Raw genomic sequence first — 27037 nt, forward strand, 5'->3', positions numbered from 1 at the left:
TTAAATGCCTAATATTTGAAAGGTGAGAGTTGGCAAACACTTGCAAGCAGTGTAAGCTTTTTAGCTTGATACTTATGTCCATCACTGCTTCTGCTTTTGAGATACATGTTCTAATCAACAACACTCAAACATTTAATGAAGTTAGAAAGATGGGTAAATACTGAGAATTTCAGATAAGGTGGGCAGTATGTGCCTCAAGAGTAGAGAAAGTGTACTCTTCACTAGAGGAGACTGGTTGCTGGTAGGTGATAAGAAATAATTTAATCCTCTGCTCTCACCCCATCATGTAGATGTCTAGAATCTCATGCTTCCTATAACTGCCAGTACAGAGGCAAATTATTTGTCATTTTTATGACAAAATGTAATATTTAAAGCTTATTGTGAAAGGCACAATTCTCCTTGAGAATGGATGACAGAAACTACTTAGAAGACTAGAAGGAAGGTCATGTGGCTGATATTTCAGCAGGTGTGATTACGTGTTAAAGAACAATTTTTGCATTTCTAGATTTAGTGGAGAGAAGTTTTAGCACCCAAAAGGAGAGACGCAATGGTAGGGTGAGCAGCGCAGTATTTAGTCTCCTCTTGAAAACATTTTGAACAAAGAATCTGCTACAAGAAACTTCTTTCAAATAAATGCAGCACCCTGATGTTTCTTCTCTCTCCTAAATAATTAACTTTTATGGGACCATGCCTTTATGAAAATATTTCAGGACAAAAGCTGTACCCATAATAGATGCTTGTTTCTGTCAGAAATTAAGAAGCTATTCTGTGTATGAAGATCTATAAACACAAAATTTTGAATCTTATTTTTAAAAAATTAATAAAATATTACATTCTAGATTCCTGTTAGAAAACTACCTTGCAAGAGAATAACTCATATTTGCTATCTAACCCTTGTCTGAATTTATGAAAGCTTGACATTACAAACAATATTAAAGTTATGACTACTAAGAAAAAAGTTGGTCAAACGTAGTAATATTTCAGTTGGTTCACACTAGAAGCAGCAAAAAGAATGGGTTTGTTCTGCTTGTTTAGAAAGTTGTTTTATGTAAAAATAAGGAAAAGCTTTTATAGGCTTCACCATTTTGAATTAATAAATCAGTTCTGAAAACAGTAGACTGTTAGAAATTCCCCAAAGCACATAGAGCTACATTGTCTTTAAAAAGAAAATATTTAGAATTATTTGATGGGACAGCATTGTTTGTGAAATTATGTTACAAAGCTTATAAGGTTAAAAAAAAAATAAATAAAAAAGAACATCAGCTAATACCCAAAATCTCACACTGGCTTAGCCTTAATTCCAAGGCATACGTTAGATTTGATTGCCAAGGTAGATATAACTCTATTAGTTGTTACTCCAAAGAAGAGAAAATTCTTTTCCTACTAGCTTGGGTCCTTAGTTAAGACTGGGTTTATTAATATTTATTCACCCAACTCAACTCCTACTCTGATAAAAGAGCAAACTCTGAAGTTCCCTATTTACACAAAGCCTTTTGCCATCCCTGTGCTCCCTGAAAGCATCTTAAGAACCACTGCAATATGCAGCTGAGTTTCACTTGTTGAAATTGCAGACTACTGCAATGTCCATGGTGTTCTAGATGTCCATCTATTGCAGTGTACCTGATCTGTACCACCAAAATAAACTCAGGAGCTCTGGTTTGGTTTTTCACATTGGCAGTGGGAGGCTTTATCCGAGAACAAAATTAATGTGTTCCCTTGTCTAGAAGGGATGAGAACTTGGCATATGCTTTGACAGCTCTTACTCAAGGTTAATGGAGTCTCCGCAGGAGCCTGAATCTTAATATCATTTTTTATGATCATCGTTGTATTAATAACCTTATTTTTTACTTGTACATAACAAACTAATTAAACACTGTGCACTACTGAGTCTCTGTTCCTGTTACTGTGATAAAAGACACCATAGTGACTTTTGTTGTAGGCTCTTCATAATTGTTACAGCTCCTTATCTCTACAGCTATACTTCTTTAGAACACATACAATCACTTTTACCAGGTCAACTTAGGGGTGTAATATAATGGTACATTTGGATTAAAGCACCTTTGCAGTCCCATTGAAGGACTGTTAAATTACCAAGAAAAAGGGAAAAAAGTAATGAGAACCTGAACTATAAGTCTTTGTTAGTTTAAAAAAGAAAAGAACAGCTATATTTTGAAGTATATTGTTTACAAAAATATTAAGTATAAGACCACTGGTTTTCCAATCACTTGTATATAGGATAGTCTTTTTTTAAAAAGTAAAACGATTTCCATAGAGAGGTGCTCAATTACACAGTGCTCTTAAGTAAATATGAATGTTTTTAATGAAGCCTAATAAACTTACTGTGTCCAGTGCTGAAGTTATTACATCCAGACTAGCCTATTCTTAAATTAATTTTAAAACTTCCGTGTATCTTTTTACTTCTACCACTGTAGACTGCTGTCATTATCACAGAAGCAAATTCATGATCAAAGAAAAGCTGAGTGTTCTGATCTAGCTAGAACTGAGCAATGGGATTCACAAATAAAACTCTCTATTGGCACAGTTCAAAAACAAGCAACTACAATTTAAGCTAGGCTGGCCACCTGTTAGAGACAAGCAGCATTCACTGCCATAGATAGAAAAAAAAAGGTTTGGTTGAAAATCTTCAACTACAGAATTCACTTTTATCAGCAAATAAGTTTGTGGATTGTTCTTTTGACTAAGTCAGATCATGTTTTGGAAAGAGATTTGAATTTAAAAATCTTGGTTTTAGTGTAAGTTCAAAATAGATCCATAACAGAAGGTGTTTTTCTTACTTAGAAAAGATTTTTTAAATACTGAAATAAAAATCCTAGGATCTACTATACAGTAGAAAATAGATGCTGCTGGAATTCAGAAAAAACACACTCTCCCTAAAAACACCAAGTGACCTGGCTGAATGTTACTAGCACTGTGCGCAAGTGTATAGCCCTTGATTTGACATGCAGTTACTCAAAACTAGAATTCTGCAACTGGAAAGCCACTTAATCTTGAAGGCTTAAACTAAATATGAACTGTAGTGCCTGGGAGATCTCCCACCATAAGCATGTAGTTACTTTGCTTCTCTAAAAATTGATCCTGTGGAGTTATAAGAGAAAGCTCTGCATACAAAGTGCTCGTCCCAAGGAATTTTGACCCTAGATGAGATTATCCTGGTCACAAATGAACTCTAATTACTGTGACAGAATTGTGACATTTCTGCCAGCTATACAGTGAGCAGTGTTACTTAATAATATATTCACTACTCATTAACTGATTCTAAAGCACATTCATCAACTCAGTCTAATATACAAAATGAGTCATAACAATTAGAAATTAACTGCGATGCAATGAATACTATCTCTGAATCAATGCTGTATTGTCTGTGCTGAATTTTCTCTCTTCTTTGCACTCATCATCAAAACGAAAACACTTCTTCAGCTCTATTCATTGATTCTGGAGTAGCATTGCAGACTGCAACCATTTGCAAAGCAGTCAGTTCACCATACAGGCAGCAGGTGGAATAACATCTTTGTTACTACAGCTTGCTATTAGTAAATTTTGGTGCAGGCAGCACCACACTGGCTTCCTAAAAATTGGGTAACTGTCGTCATCACTGGGAATTTTGGACAGTGATTAATGAAGTACACAATTGCCATAAAGAATAAAATGAACAATATGACTATTTATTGTGAAAAATACAATTTTTTTTTTGAAATTTCTACAGTTGAAATAGGAATATATCTTAGAATGGAGGAGCATCCTTTGCTTTGGTCGAAACTAGTTTGAAAATAGAAATTTTCCCATGACCTTCTAGAATAGTCTTGCACTTAATTTTAATTTTGCAGCTTGATGGACAAATAAAAAGACAGCCAAGCCCCCAAACCCTCCAGCTTGACAGTCATCTCTTCTTCAGGTCTTACTCTACAAGCCAAGGACAGACATGGCCTCTGTTAACACAGTTCTACAAAAGAAATTGTGTCAAAATGTTCCCCTCACCGCTATCACCAGAAACTCCTTGTCACTACCATGTATGAGAAAATGGAACCTTCATTCATCCTGTCACAAACCTCCATTCACAGGAAGCAGTCAGTGCTTTCCAGTGCACTGGGTGAAGCCAGGAAAGCTGGGGAAAGGAAAGGGGAATCAGATTTTCCTGCTGTGTTTACCAGGGGATGCAACCCTTGGCTATGTTGCAGCACACACTGATGGAACCTTTTCTCTGGCTCACATATCAGAAAAAGAAGCTGCTCTGTCCAAACACATACCTCAGCTCTCACAGTTCCTACTAAACCTTGAGATAAATGCATAAATCACATACATTTTATTTTGGGAAAGAGCAAGATTACAAATAGGCAATGATCTAACATTGCTTCCCACACTGGAAACCTAAGCTCACGAGCTGAGAGCTAATTTTAGTGTAATAAATTCTTTGGAGACCTGTATAATTTTTTTTTTTTTTAATGTGGAAAAAGTACTTGCAAAAATGTGGTTTGTAGGTTTGGGTTTTTTTTTTTTACTTTAGCTGTAAAAGGACTAAAACTGAGGCAAAAGCCACAAAACTTAAATTCTCATTGAAGCCAGATTATATAGAAACTCTTAGATCACCTTTAAATCCAATTCCTACATACCTACTACCACAAAAAGGTGTTCTTCCTTTTTGTCTTTTATCCTGGTAATAAGCAGCCATATCATAGAATCACAGGATTACTGAACAGTAATACTTTACAAGTACAAGAAATCTCTGTCTTGGGATCCCACACTGTTCCAAACATGAGATTTGAGGATTAAATGTATATTTCAAGCTTTTGTTTTTTCCTCCAGCATTAATTTTGGTAAGATTCATCTTATCTAAACTTAGCTGTTTAAATCATAAAAAAGGCTTGCTATTGAATTGACGTTGTCTCTCTAATCAGAGGAGTTAAATATTTTCAGAGCAGTTTCTCATATATGTAATATGTACATCTAAGATGAGATGAATCCATAGTGTTTTGTTGCAAAGAAAGGATAGCTAAGTACACAACATTTTATCAATAAATTTAATATACATGATACTGTTACAACAAAAAGTCTAAAAGTGGCAGTAAAATTTTGTCTCAAAAATCCAAAGTCCAAAACTTTTCATAAAATACCTTCTCAATAGAGTTATTCAGTGTTGTCATAAAACAGGATATATTGATGCTTTAAATCAAAACTTATTACTTGCACATCTCACCAATGATTTTATGGATTATGACACTGATATCTTTAAATAGGTTTCTGTTTCCTTAAGCTAACATGGGAATATTTTACTCCAGGATAGATACTCCTGGATGATTTCCAGACTGGCTCTTCAGAGTTATGTAGATTAAACACAGTAACAAAAGGCCATATTTTAGACAATATCTTTGTTTCCATAAATCAATGACTATTTTTCGTTCCATAAACAACTTCTATCTTGCCACAAGAATTAACTTCTCTGTACCCTTGGGAGAACTCCAGAGGAAAAAACAGTGCAGAGAAAAAAATTATTTAGAGGAACTTTGGTGATATTTCAGATTTCAGATGCTGATTTTTTGCTTCTCTCACTTACTCTCTCTCACTTTCTTGCTTTAGAGACTACATACATTTTAAATATGAATTTGCATGATTTTTGAAGTGATCCTTGCCCATGCAAAGCCTTTATGTACTTGAGCTACACTGCCACTGTATAAATACATTGAGAAAACTGAATTAAATCTATGCTATATATATACATCTTTCAATTCTAGAGGGTATTTCACTAAAAGCTAATGAATTTTTAAATCCAAAAATTATCTTGAGCATGTATTTCATATTGAAAAAACAAACAAACAAAAATTTTGTGGACTCTCTCAAGTCACAAAATATTTTAGAGAGATTCAGAAATCAACCTCAGATTCCATGGTTCTTAGTTTCTGTCTTTGCCTGCTCCTCTCCTTTTAGCCATTTTTTCGTCTCCTTTCAGCTATTCTTGACAGCTAACAAAAGCAGTAAGCTTTCAGTTATCTTTGAACTTCAAAGATATTCGGATACAAGTCATTTTGTTCAAGTTCATCTTCCAAAGTCCAGTGACCCAAAAATAGACTATTACATTGATATTTCTTCTAGGTCCCCACTGATGATGTGAGAGAGAAGACTGCTGGAGGTCAGTCTTATAAATCTCATGTTAACTATGACTGTCCAAATAAAATGTATTTGATGTTCTCAAACCATGATTAGTTGCAAAAGTTCAATACAAACATAAATGAACACCAGACTGAAAAAACCCTACCACATGAACCCATCTGAAGTACAGTACAGAAGAACGCTGACACATACACATGACTTCTCAGATAGTTTCCTCTCTATGATGAGGTTTTATGGAAGTTAATGTTGTCAGGAAAGACCGATATACTAAGTGGAAGACTGGGCTTGTAAAAAAATTATATCTGTCAAGCAAAAAGAACACTACCACACATGAAAGACACCAGTTCAGCTTCACTTCAGGGTGATCATGAAATTAAAAAGGCTATTAGGTGTGTGGAACACTGCAAATAAAACATCAGTGAGACCTGACATCTTCTATACTACTAATAAAGAAAACCAAAGCTAAGGGGATCTACCTGTTTTAAAGAGGAAGATTTTAGCATTTACTTCAAAGCAGCACTTGTTTACACTTCAAAGATTGGAAATAAAACCAAACACTGAGGAAAGAAGGTACTTCTTTTACTCCTTTTTCCCCACATGAAGAGAGTGGAGAACAAAAGTTTGCATGTAATGTATCAGAAAATGAGAATATAAAGATGGTTTGCAATTCATTTCTGTTCATAGCACTTCACAAAGTAATGGATCTGAGAGAACTCTGACAGGTCCCTTTACAAAAAGAATAATTATCTGGAACTGTGATTTAAAGGTAATGGAGAAAGCCTTGCCTTATGTACTATCAGGCGCAGCTTAAATACTTCTCCATCTCCCAATATAGTGACACGTATTAATTTCAAGGCAGTGTATTTTGCATATTTTATTTGAACATCTTGTTCACAAATAACATTAAATTTTCATGACTTTATTAAATGAGTTGATAAAAACGTGCATGAAAATGTAAAAACTTATTACTTGCAAAAAAGGCAAGGAAGCCTTTTAAATTTTTTTTTTAATTAAAATTATGTTGGAAGAAGGCTTGTATGGAAGATATATCCTGGTTATGAAAGCTTTTTTCTTTTGCTTCTGGCTATTGCTTCTTACCCGTAATCCTTGTTTCCAAGCTTTGATTATCTTCTAAACAACAAAACTTCTACCTATTTAAAGCTGTCCGTTTCACAAGCTAAAAAACCAGTAAACAAGGAACATCTTCCTTTCCCCACCACTTAATGAGCTTATTGGTGGCAATCAGATTTCCAATACCAATTTATTCACTTATTTACTCACTAATTTCATTGGGTAAGAGCTGTTTGAAAGTTGAAATATGACTTTTGTCTCAGGTTGTGCTAAAATGTTGTTGTGGAACCACAATGTGCTTAATGGGTAGGAAATTTCTGATTTTTTTTTTGCAAAGTTAATTTTTTAGCCCAACTAATATGACTTTCAGTATTTCCTCATGAAAATCTGTTTGTCAGCTAGTTTCTGATATTTCGGTTTCTTATCATAATGCCACTTTCTCTGAATTTCTGAGAATACTAAACAGGCAAACCGACATTGCTGAATATTGAGAATATGGATAACAAGATAAATGAGCCAGCTAGAATGTTCCACACATCTCTAATTTCAAAATACCACACGACATTTGCCATTTCCAACCTTACACTGGTAACTGGCATTCTGTTCAATCATCATAAATTTGTTTAAGTATTTAAACAAAGACAGAAGAACCCCTGAGAGGTTTTTGACAGTGTAGCAAATTACACAGGTTTGTTAAATGCACCACTGTGCTGGTGCAAGGCAGCGTGGCAAAGCATTCCCATGGGAACTGGGGGGACAGCAGGATCAGGGCCAGTTTCTCCAGTGTAAGCAAGGATATATCTACTGAACCACACCATGAAACTCTATACTGAAAACCTATCTATCTGCCAATAAATGTTAATGCACAATAAAATTAAGCCCACTAGCTATTTTTCACTGATTTTGCACTTTTACTATAAGCTAAACTAAACGCTGGATACCTTTTTTTTTTTTTTTTTTTTTTTTTTTTTTTTTTTTTTTTTTTTAAAGTAGAGTAAGTTCCTTTGCCTAAGGGCACTCTGTAGTTACACCCATGGAGGTATTTAGCAGAAAGCTAAAAGCTGTAGTCTGCTCACACTCTGAACCAGCAGGAAGCTTTTTAGTAACACACAATGCCACACTGAGCACAGCCTAATTGAAAGCTCTATAAAGCAGTTTGGACTCCACTTGTCATATGGGGATGTGATGCTGCATAAGGTGGGCACAATGAACCGATGCCTTCAACCTCCTGTGAGCAATCCCAGTGTTCTCACCCATCCAGGTAGTGAACACACTAAATTCACCCTGGAATTTACCATACCTCAATTTCTCTGGACAGAGGAGCCCCAATACAAGCAATCTACTTCGTGTTCCACTTTGAGGTGGTCAAGGGAGCTAGATAGAATCAGAGGAGCTATAAATTTGCCCCAAGTAAGATGAAGCCAAGTAAACGAGACAAATAAATGTTTACTATATACTTTAGGCTTTAGCTCAGACTCATGGTATTTAAAGAGAAATTATAAGAACAAAAGAAAAAATTACATCAGAAAGAGCAAAAAAAGCAGAAGAAGGAAGTCATGGTGAAGCTTAAGGTAAAAAAGGATGGTGATGGGAAAGAGGGATTTGCTTTATTCAACAAACGCACTTTGTTTTCTGGCATGCAATTTTGCCTGCTAAAATTGGACAGTTTAAATGTAATATACTTCACTATTTACCTTACACATGGATTTCACATAATAATTTGAAGCAAAGGATGTAAGTCCTTGTTTCCTACCTCATTCAGGAAATGATCATCCAGTAATATCACTGTGGAGATGCTTATCATTCCAATTAAAGGTAACTCTCTCAGTACGGTTATTGAATTGAATTCACAAACCCTTTTTATTAGTTCTGTCACCTTCTTTTTGCAGATGGTGGTGTTTATCCAATTAAGGTGAATGGCTATTTTTGTCTACTAGACAAAGGTAAGTTATGTACTTAAAAGAAAAGCATTTAAGTATGAACTCTGAAATCCCCTCCAGCATAAACCTGATCCAATTAATTAAACCACATGATTTTGCCTGTCTGGAGTTACAGAAAACATAGAGCCATTCCTGAGACAGTGGGTCTCTATCCAGCATGTATGAGGGCTCATTCAATCTCACAATGTTTTCTGTAAGAAACAAAAGTGGCTGAAGCAGTTGTGGTGGAAGGAAAGAGAAACGTGAGGCCCAAATATTCACCTGTTTTCCTAAAGGCCTCAGAAAATCTGAGAGAAGCTCTGGCTCTGCAATTAAACATTCTGGTGGTATTGGGGCACTGCCAACACTAGGAGGTAGCAGAGCAGAGCTACATTTCCATGACTCTCTGAGACAATGGGAAGGTATTTTCCAGTGACATACTTGACTCTTCATCATCCTTTACACAAGCACACACTACAACCTGCCCCAGTGCCTCTGCTGTACGTGTGCATTCACTGAGGTAATATACTTCCTGCTCTATATCCACTTTATTTCCTCTGTTCAAAGATCCAAGAGGTGTTACGTCAAAAGCGTGTCTTTTACTGCCCATAAACATCACTTTAGTGTTAGTACAGCTGCCTTCATTGGACCTGTCTTTACAATTTCAAACAAAAGACTTGATTTAGCACATGCTAGACTGCCTTACTGCCGAGCTGGGAAAGCTCCACATGTGACAGCAGCTTGCTTCCCTTGGATTATGGTCCCAGGGCTCTAAAAATCTTTAAACATAAATAAAGTTAAAAGATGCTCTGAAAACACAGATTTGCAGACCCAGAAATTTGAAGTTTCTGAAAACCAAAGGGATGTGAAGACTCTGGAAACGGGATCTCCTTTTGCCACAGGAAAACAATGATACAATTTTATACTTCTCCACCTTCCACTCCAAGATGCTTGACAGTCTTTCTTCATTTACCAAGAGAACACACCTATTAATGAAAACACTATTTTTCACAAACAATAAAACAGAGATTAAATGATATTTTTAAAAACAGAAAGATCTCTTGTTCTACGTCTGCTTCCAAGACCTGATTGTTTGACTGAGAATTTAATTTAATCACACTAAATGATGACAGAAAGAATGTAAAATTTTATTATTTTAGGAAAACGGGAGTTAGATTGAGTGAAAATGACAGCGACAAAGTATATTTCCAGCAACTTACATTTAAATTTCTGATACATGTGACTTTTAAGGTGCATTCATTAAGTAATGTATCATACCCTACATTGGGTAATGGAGGTTATTTCAGGTTGTTTTTTTTTTTTCTCTCAAATTAAACACAGTTTTATGAACTACTGAAATGCCTGACCAATTAAGTGATTTCAAATAAAAAATTTGAAAGAGGTAATACAGTACCAATTGAAGTCTTTCTAACTGAACTGTGCAATGAAAAAACTTTATCAAACCTTCATACTAATCAATATAGCATGCAAATGCTGCCAGTGAGGACTATTAAAACAGTCAAAGAAGTTTTATGGGATTCATCTTTACAGCTACCCACTTGAAAAATCAAGAATAAGGTAATTATGTAAATTTCTTGTGATAATTAAACGTCATATTGTATAGTCAACAATTCAAACTCTTTCTGCTCATATCAATATTGTACCAGAATACATCATAATTCACTTCCACAGTTGATGTCAAATGCCTCTAGTTATACTGAATATGTAAATTAAGCTGGTTATATTAAATATGTAAATTAAGAAAAATAAGTAATTTCAAAGTCAGAAATTGGTTCCTAAAATACCATTGCCATGAAACAAAAAAAGTTTTAGCTAAAGCTCTAGCTAAGCACATCCATACTTCTTTTTAGGCAGGACCTTCCTACACACAAGCAACAACTCTGAGCATAGGAAACTGAAGTTATTGGCAACAATAACACAGTGCTCTTGAGAAGAACTTATCACCTTTATCGTCAACCTATAAGATTATAACTACTAATTCAGACTACGTGCAGAAAAAAATCTCCATTTGTGACAAAGACAGAGGGTTTAAAATAGAGACAAAGCAGTGAAACAGTACTAATAATTAAGGCCCAATATTAAAATAACTTTTTCTTTCTGTGCTCTGTATCTTGAAATGCTGAAGTTAACGAGCTTTCCTTTTGGCAAGGTCTTTATGAAAAGAATGAGAAAACATATGATTAATGGTGACAGCAAGAATAAATAAATGAGGACAAGATTATACTGTGAAAGCAAACTTGAAGTTAGCAAAAAGTTGCCAAATATGTTGAATAGTTGAAAACTGGCTTTTGTAAAATAAATCACCGTATTCTTTATTATATAGTCAGAAATTAGTGCTTTATTTTTAAATTTAAAATATATAATTCAATAATTGCACAAATTGTTATTGATTTATTATTTTTTTATTTTATTAGATAAGTTATTTCCTTAAATCTATTTGAACTATACCTCTCATTTGTCACTGCTGTATTGCTGGAGGAAAGTAACTTGAATCCTGATTTATACCACTGCATGGTATATTGTTGATGATCTGAAATATAGGGGAGTCCTAGGACAACTACAACAAAGTGCTGTTCTTCTGTTCCTCTGCCCTTTTTCACCTTAGGAGTGTGAGAAGTGCAACATTTGAAAATCAGGATTTCAGAAGCAGCATTTTAAAGGGGATTCAGAGTTCCTGGCTGTGGATTTCCATTTGTCTCATAGAATTCTTCTATTATGATTTTGTTTGAAGTTGAATAAAGTCCTTTAAGTGCTTTGGATACTTTAAACTAGACCTTCCCTACAGTCCACTGTAGTCTCTCACTGTACAGTCCACTGGAAATCACTGTTGCTTTCATGTATGGTTTGTGATTTTCCATTCCCTCCAAAGTGTCATATTTGGAGTAACATTCAAATAAAGAAAGGTTCTGAAAGCTTAGTTTGTAAAAGATCCTTTTTCTCTAGCTCTTTTCATGAAAAATTCTTTCTGTCTATGGAATCTGTTATTTTTGGTCACTAAATCCTAGGCTTCTTGGAATTTCAAAAAAGAGCATAGGTGCCTATAATTTGCAGAGTTGTGTCCACCCAAAAGCACTAACTTTCCAGTTCTACATGTCTCTCAAATATTGATTTATAGCACTCATGTTTACAAGATTCTCTCTCCTAAAAAAAAATCACAAATTATTGTAAGTGTATGAGGCAAGTTTTATTTTGGCAGATGTGGAAAGTTCATTTGTAGGAAGTTTGAAATAAAACCAGGAAAAAGAGTTAGGTAAAATATAAAAGGGACCATATAAGTCCCAGGTTGTTACAAAAGTGATTTCCATAGAAATTATGGGTAGATGGAGACAGAAACTTTAAAAAGCCTCGGATTGAAAAGAAACAGTAAGACACAGATCAACTGTGGAGATTGTGAACAATGGGAAAGAGTGGCACTATCACTGCTCTTCGTGCCTAACCTCAGTCACTGCTGTGCAGTCACTATCACAACCCAGAACGGGAGCTGGAACTTCTCCTTGAAGCCATAGCTTCTGCTCTTGTTACGTGGTCTCATTTACACTTCCTCTAAAAATGCACTGAAAATATTAGTCCTTGTTAATAAGATTCTTAACTGTTATCTAGGTTAAAATTCAATTTGCTAGACAATTGCATCCATTTGTTTCCATTCACTGTCACCAGTGCTAGGTCACTGTAGACTGAATGCTGCGATCAACTTCGTTATAATTTAGGAATTCACATGCAAACGTCCCATGCACCAGCCCAAAACTGGCTCCTTTTCAATCTGATATTTGATACTCATTCACTGTTGGAGTGTAATTTTTTCATTTTATATGTAAATAACTTGCTTTTCTTTCCTCACTAGAGAGCATTGACTTATTCATGGTAATGTACTCTTTCATAATTTTTTTTCAGAGTGGCAGTTTCTTCCAAACTTGGAACATCTCACAGCAAGCAGAGAAACCAACATCTTTTTCACACAGCATGATATTAGAATATTTGGCTAAAGGCCCTAAAATATTAAAAAGAAACAAACAAACACAAAAAAATCTTATTCATGATCCTTGTCTTTACTTGTTATGCTCAATTTACTCTTTCATGCTTGTAGCATACAAAGGAAATTTTGATGGCTTGGTGTTTTAACGGCCTGGTGTTTTATCTTTACAAAGAAAGGGAGCTTTTTCTTCATCCATTTTCAAAGATTTCTACAGGAAAAAAACATGAAGCTACAGCTGAGAGAGGTTTTCTTGTTAACTGCCATGCTTCTCAGAACCTCACATTCTGTATGCTGTGGAACATGTATTGAAGGACTGCACACTGTAAGTTTTAACCGAGCAACATATTCTTTTACTGTACAGAGTGATGTTAAGCTTATTCAGTGACACTGTTTGAAATTTCAAAGTTACTCTGAGTTTTTTAAAGATCTCTTTTTCAGTACTTTACCTCTTTCAAGATAAAGCAAAATTAAGAAGGTATACACTTTGTAAATAACTCTTTCTTATTACAAGTATTAAATAAAATGATGTGCAGCATAAAAGTAATCAGTATGATGTTTGAAATAAACATAAAAAAACAAATGTGAGAAGTACGAACTAAATTCCTTATTTCACTACATTGGTTGTGAAATGATGGTTTCATGTGTGAAAGGATGGTTGCTTTACTACTGCCCCTGGTACTTACTAACTTGGCTGCACAGGTCTGTCTCACATAATCTAATAGCACACAAGAATTGTGCTCTAATTAAAACCCTGTGGAATTAATTCTCCAAAGTACTGATAGATTCATAGAATGATTTCGGTTGAAAGAGACTTTAAAGATTATCCACTTCCAAACCCGTCATGGGCAGGGAATCTTCCACTAGACCAGGCTGCTCAAATACCTTGGACTTCATTAGAAACATAATTTTGTTTAATATTAGTGTTCTATCTTATTAACACTTCTGTCATAAAAAAAAGGAATATTTACCTTTAAAAGCAATTTTCTTTTAAAATCATTTGCTTTCTGCAACACACCAATAAATTTTCCTCTTTTGAGACTTGAAATTATGCTACTAATCAATGATTTCCACGCTGCTTGCCCTTCATCATAAGACAAATAGTTTTTGTAGTATCTTCTATTAGATATTGGGCAACAATCCTCCCTTTAGTGAAAAAAAGGTGGAATTCCAATAAGGTATACAAATGTTTTGTTCGTTGTCCCAAAGGAGTATCTGATTAATTTTCTCACATATAGCAGCCTAAATGCAAAGAAAACCCCTATATTTTTAATAGGAAATTTTAAGCAATTTTGCGATGGAAATTTATAAACTATGAAACAAAGGATGTCTGTCCTCTTTACCTGAAATCTGAGAACACGTGGTCCCTGCACAGTTCTCTTGGGAATCCCTACTTCATTACTTCATCACCATGAGCAAAGCAATGATCTTGTCTCATTTTTCCTTCCTCTCTCAAAACACCAAACTTACAAAGTTTTTAACTGTAGTAAAAGATAATGACTAATGAGAGAGACAAGGGGATAGAGTGCACTCTCAGTGAATTTGCAGATGACACCAAGCTGAGTGGTGCTGTTGACACATCTGAATGATTTAATGCCATCATCTGGGATGGGGCAGCCCTGGTATCAATCCAGGTTGGGGATGAACAGTTGAGAGCAGCCCTGCCAAGAAGGACTTGGGGGATGATGGTTGATGAGAGGCTGAACACGTCTTGGCAGTGTATTCTTACAGCCCAGAAATAAAATGCTATCCTGGGCTGCATCCAAAGCAGTGGGAGGAGCAGGGCAAGGTGGGGATTCTGCTCCTCTGCTCTGCTCTGGTGAGGCCCCACTTGAAGCACTGCATCCAGCTCTGGGGTCTCCAGGACAGAAAGGACATGGACCTGTTGGAGTGAGTCCAGAGGAGGACACAAAGACACCCACAAAGGGATGGAGCACCTCTTATATGAGTAAAAGCTGAGAAAATTGGGTTTGTTCAGACTGCAGGTTTTGAGGTGGACTAATTTCAGCTTTTCAGAATCTGAATGGAGCCTACAAGGAAAATGGAAGGAAGCTATTTTCAAGGGCATGTAGTAGCAGAACAAGACAGAATGGCATCAAACTGAGAGTAGATGTAGATTAGACATTAGGAAGAAACTGTTTATTGTGGAGTGGAAAGATTGCCCAGAGAATTTATGAACGGCACATATCTTCAGTCAAAATTTTCTTCCTGATGTCGTACTGGAACCACTCCTAGTGCTTGAAGACATTTCCTCTTGTTGCTGGTTGTCTTAGAGAAGAGGGCAACCTCCACATGGCTACAGCCTCCTTTCAGGCAGCTGTCGAGACTGATAAGGTCTCCCCTGAGTCTTCCTTTCTCCAGGCTAAACACCCCCAGCTCTCCCAGCTGCTGCTCACAGGACTTGTGCTCCAGACCCTTCCCCAGCTCCGCTGCCTTTCCTGGACTCACCCCAGCCCCTCAGTGCCTTTCTTGAAATGGGGGGCCCAGAACTGGACCCAGCACTTGAGGCCTGACCAGTGCCAAACACTGGGGAGAAACACTTCCCTGGTTCTGCTGGCCACATTATTCTTCATACAGGCCAGGATGCCACTGGCCTTTTTGGCCATCTAGGCACATGCTGGTTCATGTTCAGCTGCTGTCAACCAGCACCCCCTGGTCCTTTTCTGCTGGGCTACTTTCCAGCCATTCTGTCCCCAATTCCTCTCACTAACTGAGGAACTATATCAAGTACTTAAAAGCTAGAAATGAGGGAGTTTTTTGGTAAATAATGGCTAATAATTTACATTAAAATTCATCACTGTTTTGTTATTTATGACATTAATCTGTGCATTCTACTTCAGAAGCCAAGAGAAGCCCATGTTAGTAACTAAGATAAACAGGGAGTCTAATATTGGCATCTGCTATTTTCATTTCTTTGCCATTTTGCTTTTGTTTCATGATTCTGGTCACACTAGACCTTTCAAAAAAACCCAGCAGTGCATATGTGTGTGTGTTGGGAGTATGGGAGATAAACAAAGATTATTTTTTAAATTATCTTTTTTTTCTGAAAGACAGAAACATATAAATGAGGTTTGTAGACAGAAGAGAAATTTTAAAGAGTGCTATTCCCTGCCTGGTTTGTATCTGGACTATTATCAAAATTTTTGTTCAAATTTCTTTATGATCAGTCAGTCTTATTATATGCACTTAAGTTAGCCACTGGCTAGATAACGTTCTTAATAAATTCATTGACTTGAATGGAGATCAGAATACATAGTTTTCACTCAAATGCAAGTATGAACATAGGAATAATCTGGGATGCCAGCAGGAGTACACTTTAGACTGAAGTAAGTGGGAAAAACATAACTGTCAAAAGCCAAGGCCCCTAATAATGGCAGCAGATACTCCTGTGAACTTGAACAGTATGAAAACTGAGGAAAGTCTCCAAGTAATATTGGAAACTGCAAGATTATAAGAACACTTGTCTACAAAATTTGTTTCACAAGAGGAACTGATTGTGTGTGACTGGATGACAGAGGAGAGGATGCTGAAATTCAGAAATAAGGGACTGCAGAATTCCCCTCAAATGCTTGAAAATTTCTGATGATGTATCTGACACCTGATCACAACATCCCTGTCCAAAACAGAGGGATATAAAACCAGAGTGTGATCAGACAGTCAATAATCATAAGGCTCAGTTAAGGCAAGCAGGTAATTACCAGATGACAGTAAGAGAACATGATTCACAGTTTAACCTAATTACATGCATCAGAATTATGATTACTATATCTTATAAAGGTTTTTCCATCCTCTGTAATTTGACATATCAAATATATTTTTCCTCTCTAAAACAAAGCATCAAAACTTCTTCATAGCACACAAGTTATGTACTAATTAAAAAGATACCTACTACAGTTACATAAAAATTATAGAAAATCCCACAATAAGGATGTACAGCAAAAAATCAAAAGGGGGCAGATTTTGACAGCTGGACTTTTTTCTCATTGTGGAGTCCAGCTATAAATTTTGTAATGGCTGTTTTTTAATTATTAGTTTGCTCTCAGAATAAAAGCAAAGGGAAGTGACTGATGTCTGACCAAGGACAGCTGCAATAATTATTGTATTCAAAGTATTTAGTATCAGCCCTGCTGATCAGCTGGGCTTCCATACATAATTACGTCAATTCAACTTATATAATTTAAAGTAAAACAGACTCTACCTTTTTCAACATAACAGAAGATGCAGAAATACTAATATGAAACTGCTTACTGCACTCTGTATGTGTAATGTATGTCTGGACGGCAGAAAAAAAGGGCAGAAATGGTCTTCACTCTCAAAAATTAATGACTTTAAGAATAAAAATTCCTTATATAGCAGAAATTGAGTTAATGTTATCACCTGATTAGTTAGGAAGTTGTCTGTTTTGGAACCATATCCCAGCTGTCATCTTCTAAATCCTTACTTGCAGTACCTTTGATTCCAAAGTCCATTTGTACTACATACTATGTACAAATGCTTCAAAGCACCGCTGACACTTACAGAGGTTCAGTTGCAAAAGAATGGAAGAGGCAAAGAAGCAACACCTAGATATTTTTGGAAGATAGACTATGGCCAGTTTCAGATGAAAAAAGAGATCTACCTCCAAGAGGACAAAGAAATTGACCACAGCTACGTTTTCACTTTTTCACTATGGTGAGTCTCACATGCATCTTATCATGCTGACTTTATCCACTACACTAAAAAAACCTTTAAATAACTGATGAATAATATTACACTATAGGTTCATGCACTGCTTTGCCTTCTTCAACAAATCTAATGTTTTTCCCCCAAGAAATAAAGTTCCTTAAATGTGAAATAGATTTTTTCAGGTGGAAGTTCAATGGTTGTGGAGGGGAAAAAATCTTTTCTAGTTGGCCATCATTTAGTGAATTGCTTGCTAGTAAGAAGACTCCTTATTTGGCTTTATATTTAATACAACTTTTGTTAAATCTTTTTGGCATGTAGGCTTGCCAAAAAATTAGAAAGCATGTGATTTTGAATTGGGAAGCTAAAATTTTGGGAAAAGATATTTTATATTTTGTCCACATGTGGGAAAAAAAGCTGCAACAATACTCCAAACATGAGTTTGAACCTGCCAGTATTGCACACATGAATTATCTTTCCTTCCATTACATGCTCTTTTCGTGTTGGCAGTAACTGTTTGTCAACATTTAGCTGATACGGTCACAGACTTTCTTTCCTTTCAACAGCTTTGTAATGTATAATGAACCACATTCTAGCCCTGCACTACAACAGTTTCCTCTTCCTAATACATTAATAGGTGAAAAGCCTAAGAAAAATCCGATTTAGAGGAGGGCCACAAAGACGATCAGAAGGTTGGAGCACCTCTCCTACGAAGACAGTCTGAGAGAGCTGGGGTTGTCCATCCTGGAGAAGGCCTTGGGCAGACCTCAATGTGGCCTCCAGCACTTCAAGGGAAGGAGGAAAACAACTTGTAAAAAGAAGCAAGAGGCACTTTTTATACAGTAAAGAGTGACAGAACAAGGTGGAATGGTTTTAAACTGAAAGAGGGGAGCTCTGAATTAGATATTAGGAAATTAGGTGTTAAATTCTTTCCTCGAGAGGGTTTTGAGGCACTTGAACATGTGGCCCAGGGAGTCTGTGTGTGCACTACTCCTTGTAATATTTAAGTTCAGTTTGGATGGGGCTTTGAACAACCTGGTCTTGTGGAAGATGTCCCTGCCCACTGCAGAGGCTTGGAACTAGGTGATCTCTAATGTTTCTTCCAACCCAAGACATTCTGCATTTTATTCTGTGATTATATGATCAACATAAAAAGGGGAACAGTAGGCATTGATTGGCATGAATACTGGCAAGTACTCAGTAATAATTGTGTAATATACAGTAAGAGCTTTCCTTTTCCTACAGATATATGAAGTACCAGAATGTTCTGCTGAAATTATTCAATAATCTTGTTTTAAAAATTTGAACATTAGTCTGTTACTTTGAGCTGTGTTCTAGGAAAGCTTCAGCTGGAAAAATGCTACTGTAAGAATCTATACTCTTTTCTCCACAGTCACAAACCCCACCCCCCCGCCACACACAAAAGTCTTCAATTCTTTGTAGGAAATGACGTGCAATAAAAAGGTAAAAAAGGAATTACATTTGTCATTTTCATGGGGAAAGAAAAAAAGAAATAAGAACTTTAAACTGCACAAAGCTCTTGCTGCTGCAGTGTCAGCAGTTCTGTGGAAAAGTCAATCACCCCATCATTGCTTCACTGTTCTCTTGACCCTGGAGAGATGGAAGACAGAAATGGTTTCTGAAGAAACAATCAAATAATAAACAACAAAGAAACAGAACAAAAACAAACAAAAAATTTAAAATATTGCATACATGATAAATCATGGTTTGTTAATGTTGGAGTCCATGTTTCCATGGATCCTCCGCAGAGTGAAATATAAAGACATAGAATTAAAACCTTTAGAAAAATTAGAATATATAAAGTCATATATGCATAAAGTAGAAATCTAACCCTCAGTTTTAAGCTTCACATGCCCTAAGTCCTAGTTGTTAGTGTAGAAGTACAAAGCTTCAGGCCTAGTGATAGAGTTTAGACACAACAAAAACAGAGTAGGGTACTGTTTATAATTTTTGGTATGAATTTTACGCACAATAAGATAGAACTTTTATGCTAGTAAGATAGAGTTTTTGCACTGATAGATGTGCTATATGCATAGGTTTTTGATGCTGCTTTTCATAGTTTTTCATAGTTTTACGAACTTAGAAAACTGCACCTAGATTGGCTAGTGTGTAGATAAAGATATGAATATGCATTTTTAACTTATGGATAAAAAGCCTCTGGGTTGGAAGTGAAGGTATCGATTGATCAACCCGATCTATAGATCCAACCTCCACCTGCTGCAGCCTGAGGAAGGAGCCTTGCCAGGGAGCCGAATGGGATTCTAAAGGTACCATCTATTGTAGCCTTTGTCGCTCAGATCAGGGCCCTGGGGTCCCGTCCCTTCCCTTTACCCCTGTGGCGCAGACTGCCGGGGACTCTGCGAGGGTTCGGGACCCGGGACCCCTTCTTGCCTCTGCGACCCCGGGACCCCCTTCCTGTAACTGCGATCCCGCGGTTGGGAATTCTGCCGGGTTTGGGATCCCCCACTGCCACCGCGGCCGGGAACTCTGCCGGGTTTGGGATCCCTCACTGCCATCGCGACCCTCTGGCCGGGGATTCTGTGTGGGTTCAGAATCTCGGGACCTTTTCTGTCACTGTGATCCCCGTGGCCGGGACCCCTGTCTGGGATCTGTGACCTTGTGATCCCTTTCTGTTATTGCCACCTCATGGCTGGAAACCCTGCTTGGGGTCAGGAGATTGGAGGTTGTTTTTCCTAGAGGCTGTTTAGACTTCTATGCTTTGCTTATTGCTTTACTAGAATTTTGCTTGTTAAGAATTCTATGTTTGCTTATTGTTTTACTAGAATTTTGTTTGTTAAGACTTCTATGCTTTAGTTATTGTTTTACTTAGAATTTGTTTGCTAAGACTTATGTTTATAACCAATTGTAAGATTGTAAGACCGCTCTTTAGGACTCATGCACCTTCAGATACATGCTTTCATATAATAAACAACTCTGTTTAAACCCTAAAATGTTCTAAGACCTTTAAGACCTATAACCCGTAACACGGCCTCGGCAGTTAAGATAAAAGAGCTTTAATAGCAAGTGAGAGTTCAGACTTTAACTTTTACCTCTATGCTTGGATTATGATGTGTAGAATATACATATGGTTTATTGCTTGCTGGAGATGGGGAAAAGTGAATACTCTGAATAATTCATATTTAATTCCTATTATTGCTGCATGATTCAAAAAAGCAGAGGGAATATATTGCTATTAAGTACACATTTTATATATTCTTGTCAGAGAAATTTTTGTAAGCTCTATTTTATTACATTACTTTAACAACTTTCATCATAAGAATTACTGCTCCATTAAAACAAAACTGTTTATTTCAACTGATATGAATAATAACAAGCAGCAGCTATTATGTTATTAGCTAGGCTGCAGTAAACTAAGTAATACTTAGAAGGCCTGAGAAACCATGAAGGCAAATAGAAATTTTAAAATCACTTTCCAAAGAATATATATTATGTTTTTCTAAAATAACTGACAGACATGCATACACACAGTGAAAAAATTCACAGCTGCATATTTGTGTCTTCCCATTAGTGCATACAATTTAATTAGCAGCTTTCCTGTGTAGGAAAAAAGCAAATTGTTTGGAATCCATTTTTAAAAGTTTTTCGGACTGTTTGAAAGATCAGCTGAAAAAGTTTTTCCCAGATTTTATCGCACAGGTCTGCAACTAACTCTTAGATAAACAAAGTGTGAGATACTAAAAGAGTAAATTCTACTGACAGACACTGTAACACAGAGACTACAGCATTTATCTGTATTTGACACAGAAAAAAATTGTACTCTTGTGGTATAAACTGAGATGAAGGCAATTGCACATACAAAGTCTTAGTTCATTATATTTGTAAAATTCATAGTTCTGTGTCTTAACACTCAACTTACACCCCATTTCCCTTACACCCCACCCCACCTTTTCACCAACAGGTTTAATACAGGCTGTCCTGTTTATCCAGTCCTGTTATGGGTTCCCTACACGTCTCTATGAAACCCCTATTCAGGAATTCCACATATTAAAAAAAAAAAAAGTCACATGACTTATGGTAAAATTAGTGAGCCTTTTTCTTTTTTCAGACAAGGAAAATAGGTATTACCATGAGCCCTGAAATGAGTTTTGAATATTGTAAACTCTGAAGCTGTCTGTTTTGAATTCACTTGCCTGTGGCAGGTAATGTGCCTATTGGCAGTCAATAGATCACCACTGGCAGTTCACATCTGCCTTTATGCTGAGCCTCTTCACAGCTGACCTGAGTCTCTGTGTCCTGTTGATACATTTCTCCTTTCTGATTAAAAATACAGCCATTTACTATTTTATCTTTTACATATCACAAAGTAAAATAATAAAAATAAATATTCTCTAGCTCCTGGATTACACTGAATTACTGAATACAACGCTTACAAAGGGAAATGATCCACAAGGAATACATCTGAATAATAACTGTTGTCTCAGTGCACCCCACGTACACCTCTGCTTCATTCATATCAGTTCTACATGCTGACAATTAACTGCATATAGAAAATGAAAATTTCCTTAGATTATAAAATGCAAGCAAAAAATGTATTTTGCATCTTTTCTCAGTTAAATTACAATGTAGTTATATTTTGAAATCTTTCTCCATCAACTAATAAAACAATCTTTTTGCTTTAATGTAAGTTTCTTTCAATAATACAGAACCAAAATATTTGGTTTGGTTCTAATATATGGTGAGATCAATTACCTAACTTCATGTTTTTCTATAGAATAAAGACTACATGGTGCAAAAAAGCATTATTATAACAGGTGGCATTAGACTTAAAGCTTCCTCTTTTTCATATCACAGAATCATAGTCATGGAATTCCAGGTGGGAGGGATTCTCAAGAACTGTCTGGTCCAACCTTTCTTGACAAAAGCACAGTCTAACTAAAATAGCCCAGCATCCTGTCCAGCTGAATCTTAAAAGCATGCCATACTGGGGGATCCACCACCTCTCTGGGGAGATTATGCCAATGGCTGATGTTTCTCTTTATGAAAAAATTTAATTGTGTGTCCATTTGGAATCTACGCAGAAGTGACTTGTACCCTATACCCCTAATTTTTTCCATGCAACTCCTTGTAAAAAAGGAGTCTCCACCTTCTTTTTAGCCCCCCTTTAAGTACTGGAGCACGATGACAAGGTCTCCCTTTCTCCAGGCTGAACAAGCCCGGTTCTCTCGGTCTCGTCATTGATCATCTTGGTGGCCTTTCCCTGCACCCTCTCCAGCCTGGCCACACCTTTTGGTAGAGTGGGAGCAGAAGTGAACACACTGTTCCAGGTGTGGCCTGAGGAGCCCTGAGCAGAGTGGGACAATGACTGGTTAATCCCTGCTGGTGATGCTGTTGTGGATGAGCCCAGACCCTGCTGGCTGTCTGTGCAGGAGCAGCACACTGCTGGCTCGCACTGAGCTTCCTGCCTACCAGGACCCTTCCTACACACCTGCTTCCCAGATGGATAGATCCCAGCCTGTGCTGCACTCTTGGATGAAATATATGTATAGAGATATAAATATATGCACTGTATATGTGTTTTATATATGATATGTAAAATCTTTTTAATTTTTTTGCTCTGTGATCTTTACAATGATAAAAATAAAGCCAGCAATCTTTTAAGGACCATGTTGGGCCACATGTCTCAGAATTACACCAAATTCCACAATGCTAGTTGGATTTTTTCTAGAAAAATAGAAAGAAGTAAAATAGCACTTTTTGGTACCTTATATTCTGTTTACTCTATTCTTCCCACTAATAACTTAATTCTCAATGTCCTCGTAGCCTGTGATTACTACCAGCTGTAATTTATCCCTTAAACCAGTATATGCTTTAATAATGCACTAACTAAAGTTCATATGCATATAATCACTCCCTGTTTTGCTTTTCTTTCTTTTCTTTCTCCACACTAGCAGCCTAAGCCAATTTATTCCTTTGCCTAATCATTTCAATATATTTTATGTGTTCCTATTTGTTTGGATTTTACCATCAATAGGAAGTGGAAGTATCCTGGTGCACATTTAGCATACTGAAAGGTCCTTCAGGCAGTACAATAAACTGGTTGAATGTACTATTCATTTTTACTAAATTTTACTGTAGCAACTGAAAAAAACACTGTACAAAATATAGAGTGAGTACTACTTAATTGTTATAGTTTGTGATGGTGACATAGATACACTTATTTTTAAGGAAAAGCTCCAGATTTTTCATGATGACTAAATAAACACAATTACCCAAAATGTAGTGGAGTATTTTTATCTATGGGGAAAAAAGAAGTGCATGCCCCGAGGCAGAACTTCCAAGATGCTCTCTTACATCTGCATGCTGTCAGCTAAAAGACCAAGACCATAATTTTCCAATATTTGCAGAAGGAATTGTCTTGAAATGTGTAACTGCAGAGGGGTACACCTGTGAGTGTTCTTGTGAACAAAGAGTATGACATGGGCTATGAAAAGTCAAAAGAAACCTGTCATTCAAATTCTGCTATGCTAACCTCTACATGCTGCAGAGCCAACAAATGCTTTCTTCTTCATAATGCCATTTGTGAAGTGAAGGATTGGCAAATACAAGCAATTAGAAATAAAATATCTGCTTTACTGGTGCTCTTCCTTTAACAATTTTCTACTGAGATTATTACAAAACAAGCAGCCATGTTAGATAATGCTAATAAAATCATTTGACTGAAAAATAAATATTCCTCCTTTATACTAGTGATACAAGTACTAAAGGTCAGTTGAGTACAGTAAATGAAGCCCACACACTGTGCATCTAAATCATTGGTAGCTGTGTACTACCTTCCAAAGTTTTCAGAACTCTTTGAACTTGATTGAGTAAACAATCAATCAGAACATTGTTCTTGTCAAAAACAAGATGATACCCACTAAAATGCTGAACAAATTGTTGATGTTCCCACATTTGTTTCAGCAGTATAGTATAAATCAGCAGCATATAAAAGGGTGATCAGAAAACAGAACTGACTGCAGTGTTTTACAGTACTCAATAAATCTCATGCCTGAAAAGCAAGTGACAGAGCAGCACTGAGAGCCCTGCTTGCTTTCCAGCTCTGCAGTTCAGATCTAGCTAAGACTGAGGAACTTACAACAAGACACCAATGAAATTAATGCTTCAAAACCTGAAGTTGTGAAAAGCTTCAAGATCAGAAAGCTTCCATAAAGCCTCCTTATGACCTCAGTGGTATTTGGGCAGATAAGACACACCAGTTTCTGACCTTTAAAGATCCCTAACTGCTTAATGGAGAACAATTTTAATTTTGGCAATGTCAAAAAATTTACAGCTGAACTTATCTCAGTAAGGGTTCTTTCAAAACTGGTGACTGGTGTCTTCAAGAAAGGGACTCTTGGCAAAACCTGGATTCCATCAGCAGAAAAATAAAATGTACTGAAACATGGAAGATTTCTGTGTTCAGGACCTTCACCAAAACTGACCTTGGACTGTGCAAATTTCAGGTACAGCTGATGTTACTGATACACAAGCTAGGGCCATAAAAATCTGAAATTTGGATTAACATCTTTCTCTGGGAGATCTTGGAGCACTACTGTCCCCTTGGCTGGGGATGAACACAGGAAACACAATATAAGTTCTAACATATCATCAGGACATAAACTCAGGAGAAAGAAAGAAAGGTAAAGAGACAGACAGAAAGAAAGAAGTTGGAAAAGAAAAAAATGTACCTTACCTCACTTTTAAATTGCCTTGCTGTGGTTGTCCATCGTAAATTGACAAAATATCAAAATCCTCCTCGAGGGCAAAGGTATGAAATGACAACTGTATCCTGTTACGCTCTCCTGTGATAATGATCCATGTGCAGTTGGCATAATTGGGATAACCATGAGGAAATCCAGGGCTTTCTATAGTACCATTTGGTCCCTGTACTAAGCCTCCACAGTTCTGACCTGGAAAAGAAGAAAGGAAAATCTGCTGTTGGTTTTCTTTTCTTACGTAAGTACCTATATGTAAACTTAATTTTAAAATGTTTTTTCTAGATTACAAACATCACATAAAATTGCATTTATACCGTTCTTCCCTTTGAATTAAAATCCCTCATAGCTGGATTTTCTGAGACACTTAACACCTTTTTATGCAGTGAATCATTGTTTAAGGTTCTGTAGTATTAACAATGTATGACTTATTCATTCAAATGTAAAATTTCAGTATTAGCCTTAATGCCATAAATTCAACAGACTGACAGTTCTAATGGCAAGAGAGTGTTCAAAACCTTTTAGCAAATGTCATTTAAAAGGTTTCTATATAAGTACTAATATATCAGAGTTTCTGATGTTCTGAAAACTTCTTTAACATGGAGAGCAAAATGTAGACACATTTCATATGCTTTGTGTTGCAACTAACATTAAGATTTCTATACTTAAAAAACACAGCCAAATTTCTGGCGTATATTATTTGTACTTCCATGGTTTTTGTGCTAAGAAAAAGGGGGGAGGTTTGTTTGTTTGGTCTTTTTGGTGGTTTTGTTGGTTGGTTTTGTTTTTTTTTTTTTGTTTTGGTTCCGGTTGCTTTCTTTTCTTTTCTTTTGCCTTTTTTTTTTGTTTGTTTTGTTTTGGTTTGGGGATGTTTGGGTTGGGTTGGATTGGGTTGGGTTTATTTTTTGATTCTTAAAAAATAACACGAAGGGTTTACTCAGCAGGCTTTGGTATCTGGTTTGTACATCCTACAGACTTTGTGAGGGCATGATAGCTCACTAAGGGGAAGTCCTCAGCAAGAAACCTTGACTTACAGTGCACACTGCTGCTAGTTTCCTACTTGATTTGGTTAATCCCCCAAACAGACTCTGCTGTACTGACTCTGAGCTGGAGAGAAGCATTAATGAAATATCTGAACAGAGAAAAATATGAGGACATTCTGTGGACTGCAATGCTTGGATTATGATATGCATTTTAAGCATTTCAGAACCAGTATAATCCCACATTTTATTGTTATACCTAAACCAGAAGAATATTTCTGACTGCAATTTTATTTTTAACTTCCCAGCAGCGGGTCTCTCAGGTTGAATCTTTCAGAAAAGTGCTGTCAAATTCTTCTGGGAGGTTTCTAAATCTTAGTAAGATGGATTTCATAAAAGAGATTGCTCCTAAAACTAAAGAACTTACAAGTAATCATTTTTTACTAAATTTCAAATATAATAACTCTAATGAAGTGATAAAAAGGTGGTGGGGATTCAGGAAACTTTTAAAATAAAAATCTTCTCTGGTAGACTTACCACTTGATTCACTCTAAT

The 27037-nt window shown here is 36.4% G+C and overlaps 1 protein-coding gene across 1 annotated transcript in view; it reads right to left on the reverse strand.

Moving 5' to 3' along the window:
* CSMD1 (CUB and Sushi multiple domains 1) overlaps positions 1–27037 on the reverse strand; it is a 1074318-nt gene that overhangs the window by 830969 nt on the left and 216312 nt on the right. Inside the window, exon 2 of the mRNA XM_063389341.1 lies at positions 25481–25697. Within this exon, the coding sequence (XP_063245411.1) occupies positions 25481–25697 (217 nt within the window). The remainder of the gene's footprint in view (positions 1–25480; positions 25698–27037) is intronic.

This window comes from Prinia subflava, chromosome 2 (assembly GCF_021018805.1).
Source record: "Prinia subflava isolate CZ2003 ecotype Zambia chromosome 2, Cam_Psub_1.2, whole genome shotgun sequence".
Taxonomy (NCBI): domain Eukaryota; kingdom Metazoa; phylum Chordata; class Aves; order Passeriformes; family Cisticolidae; genus Prinia; species Prinia subflava.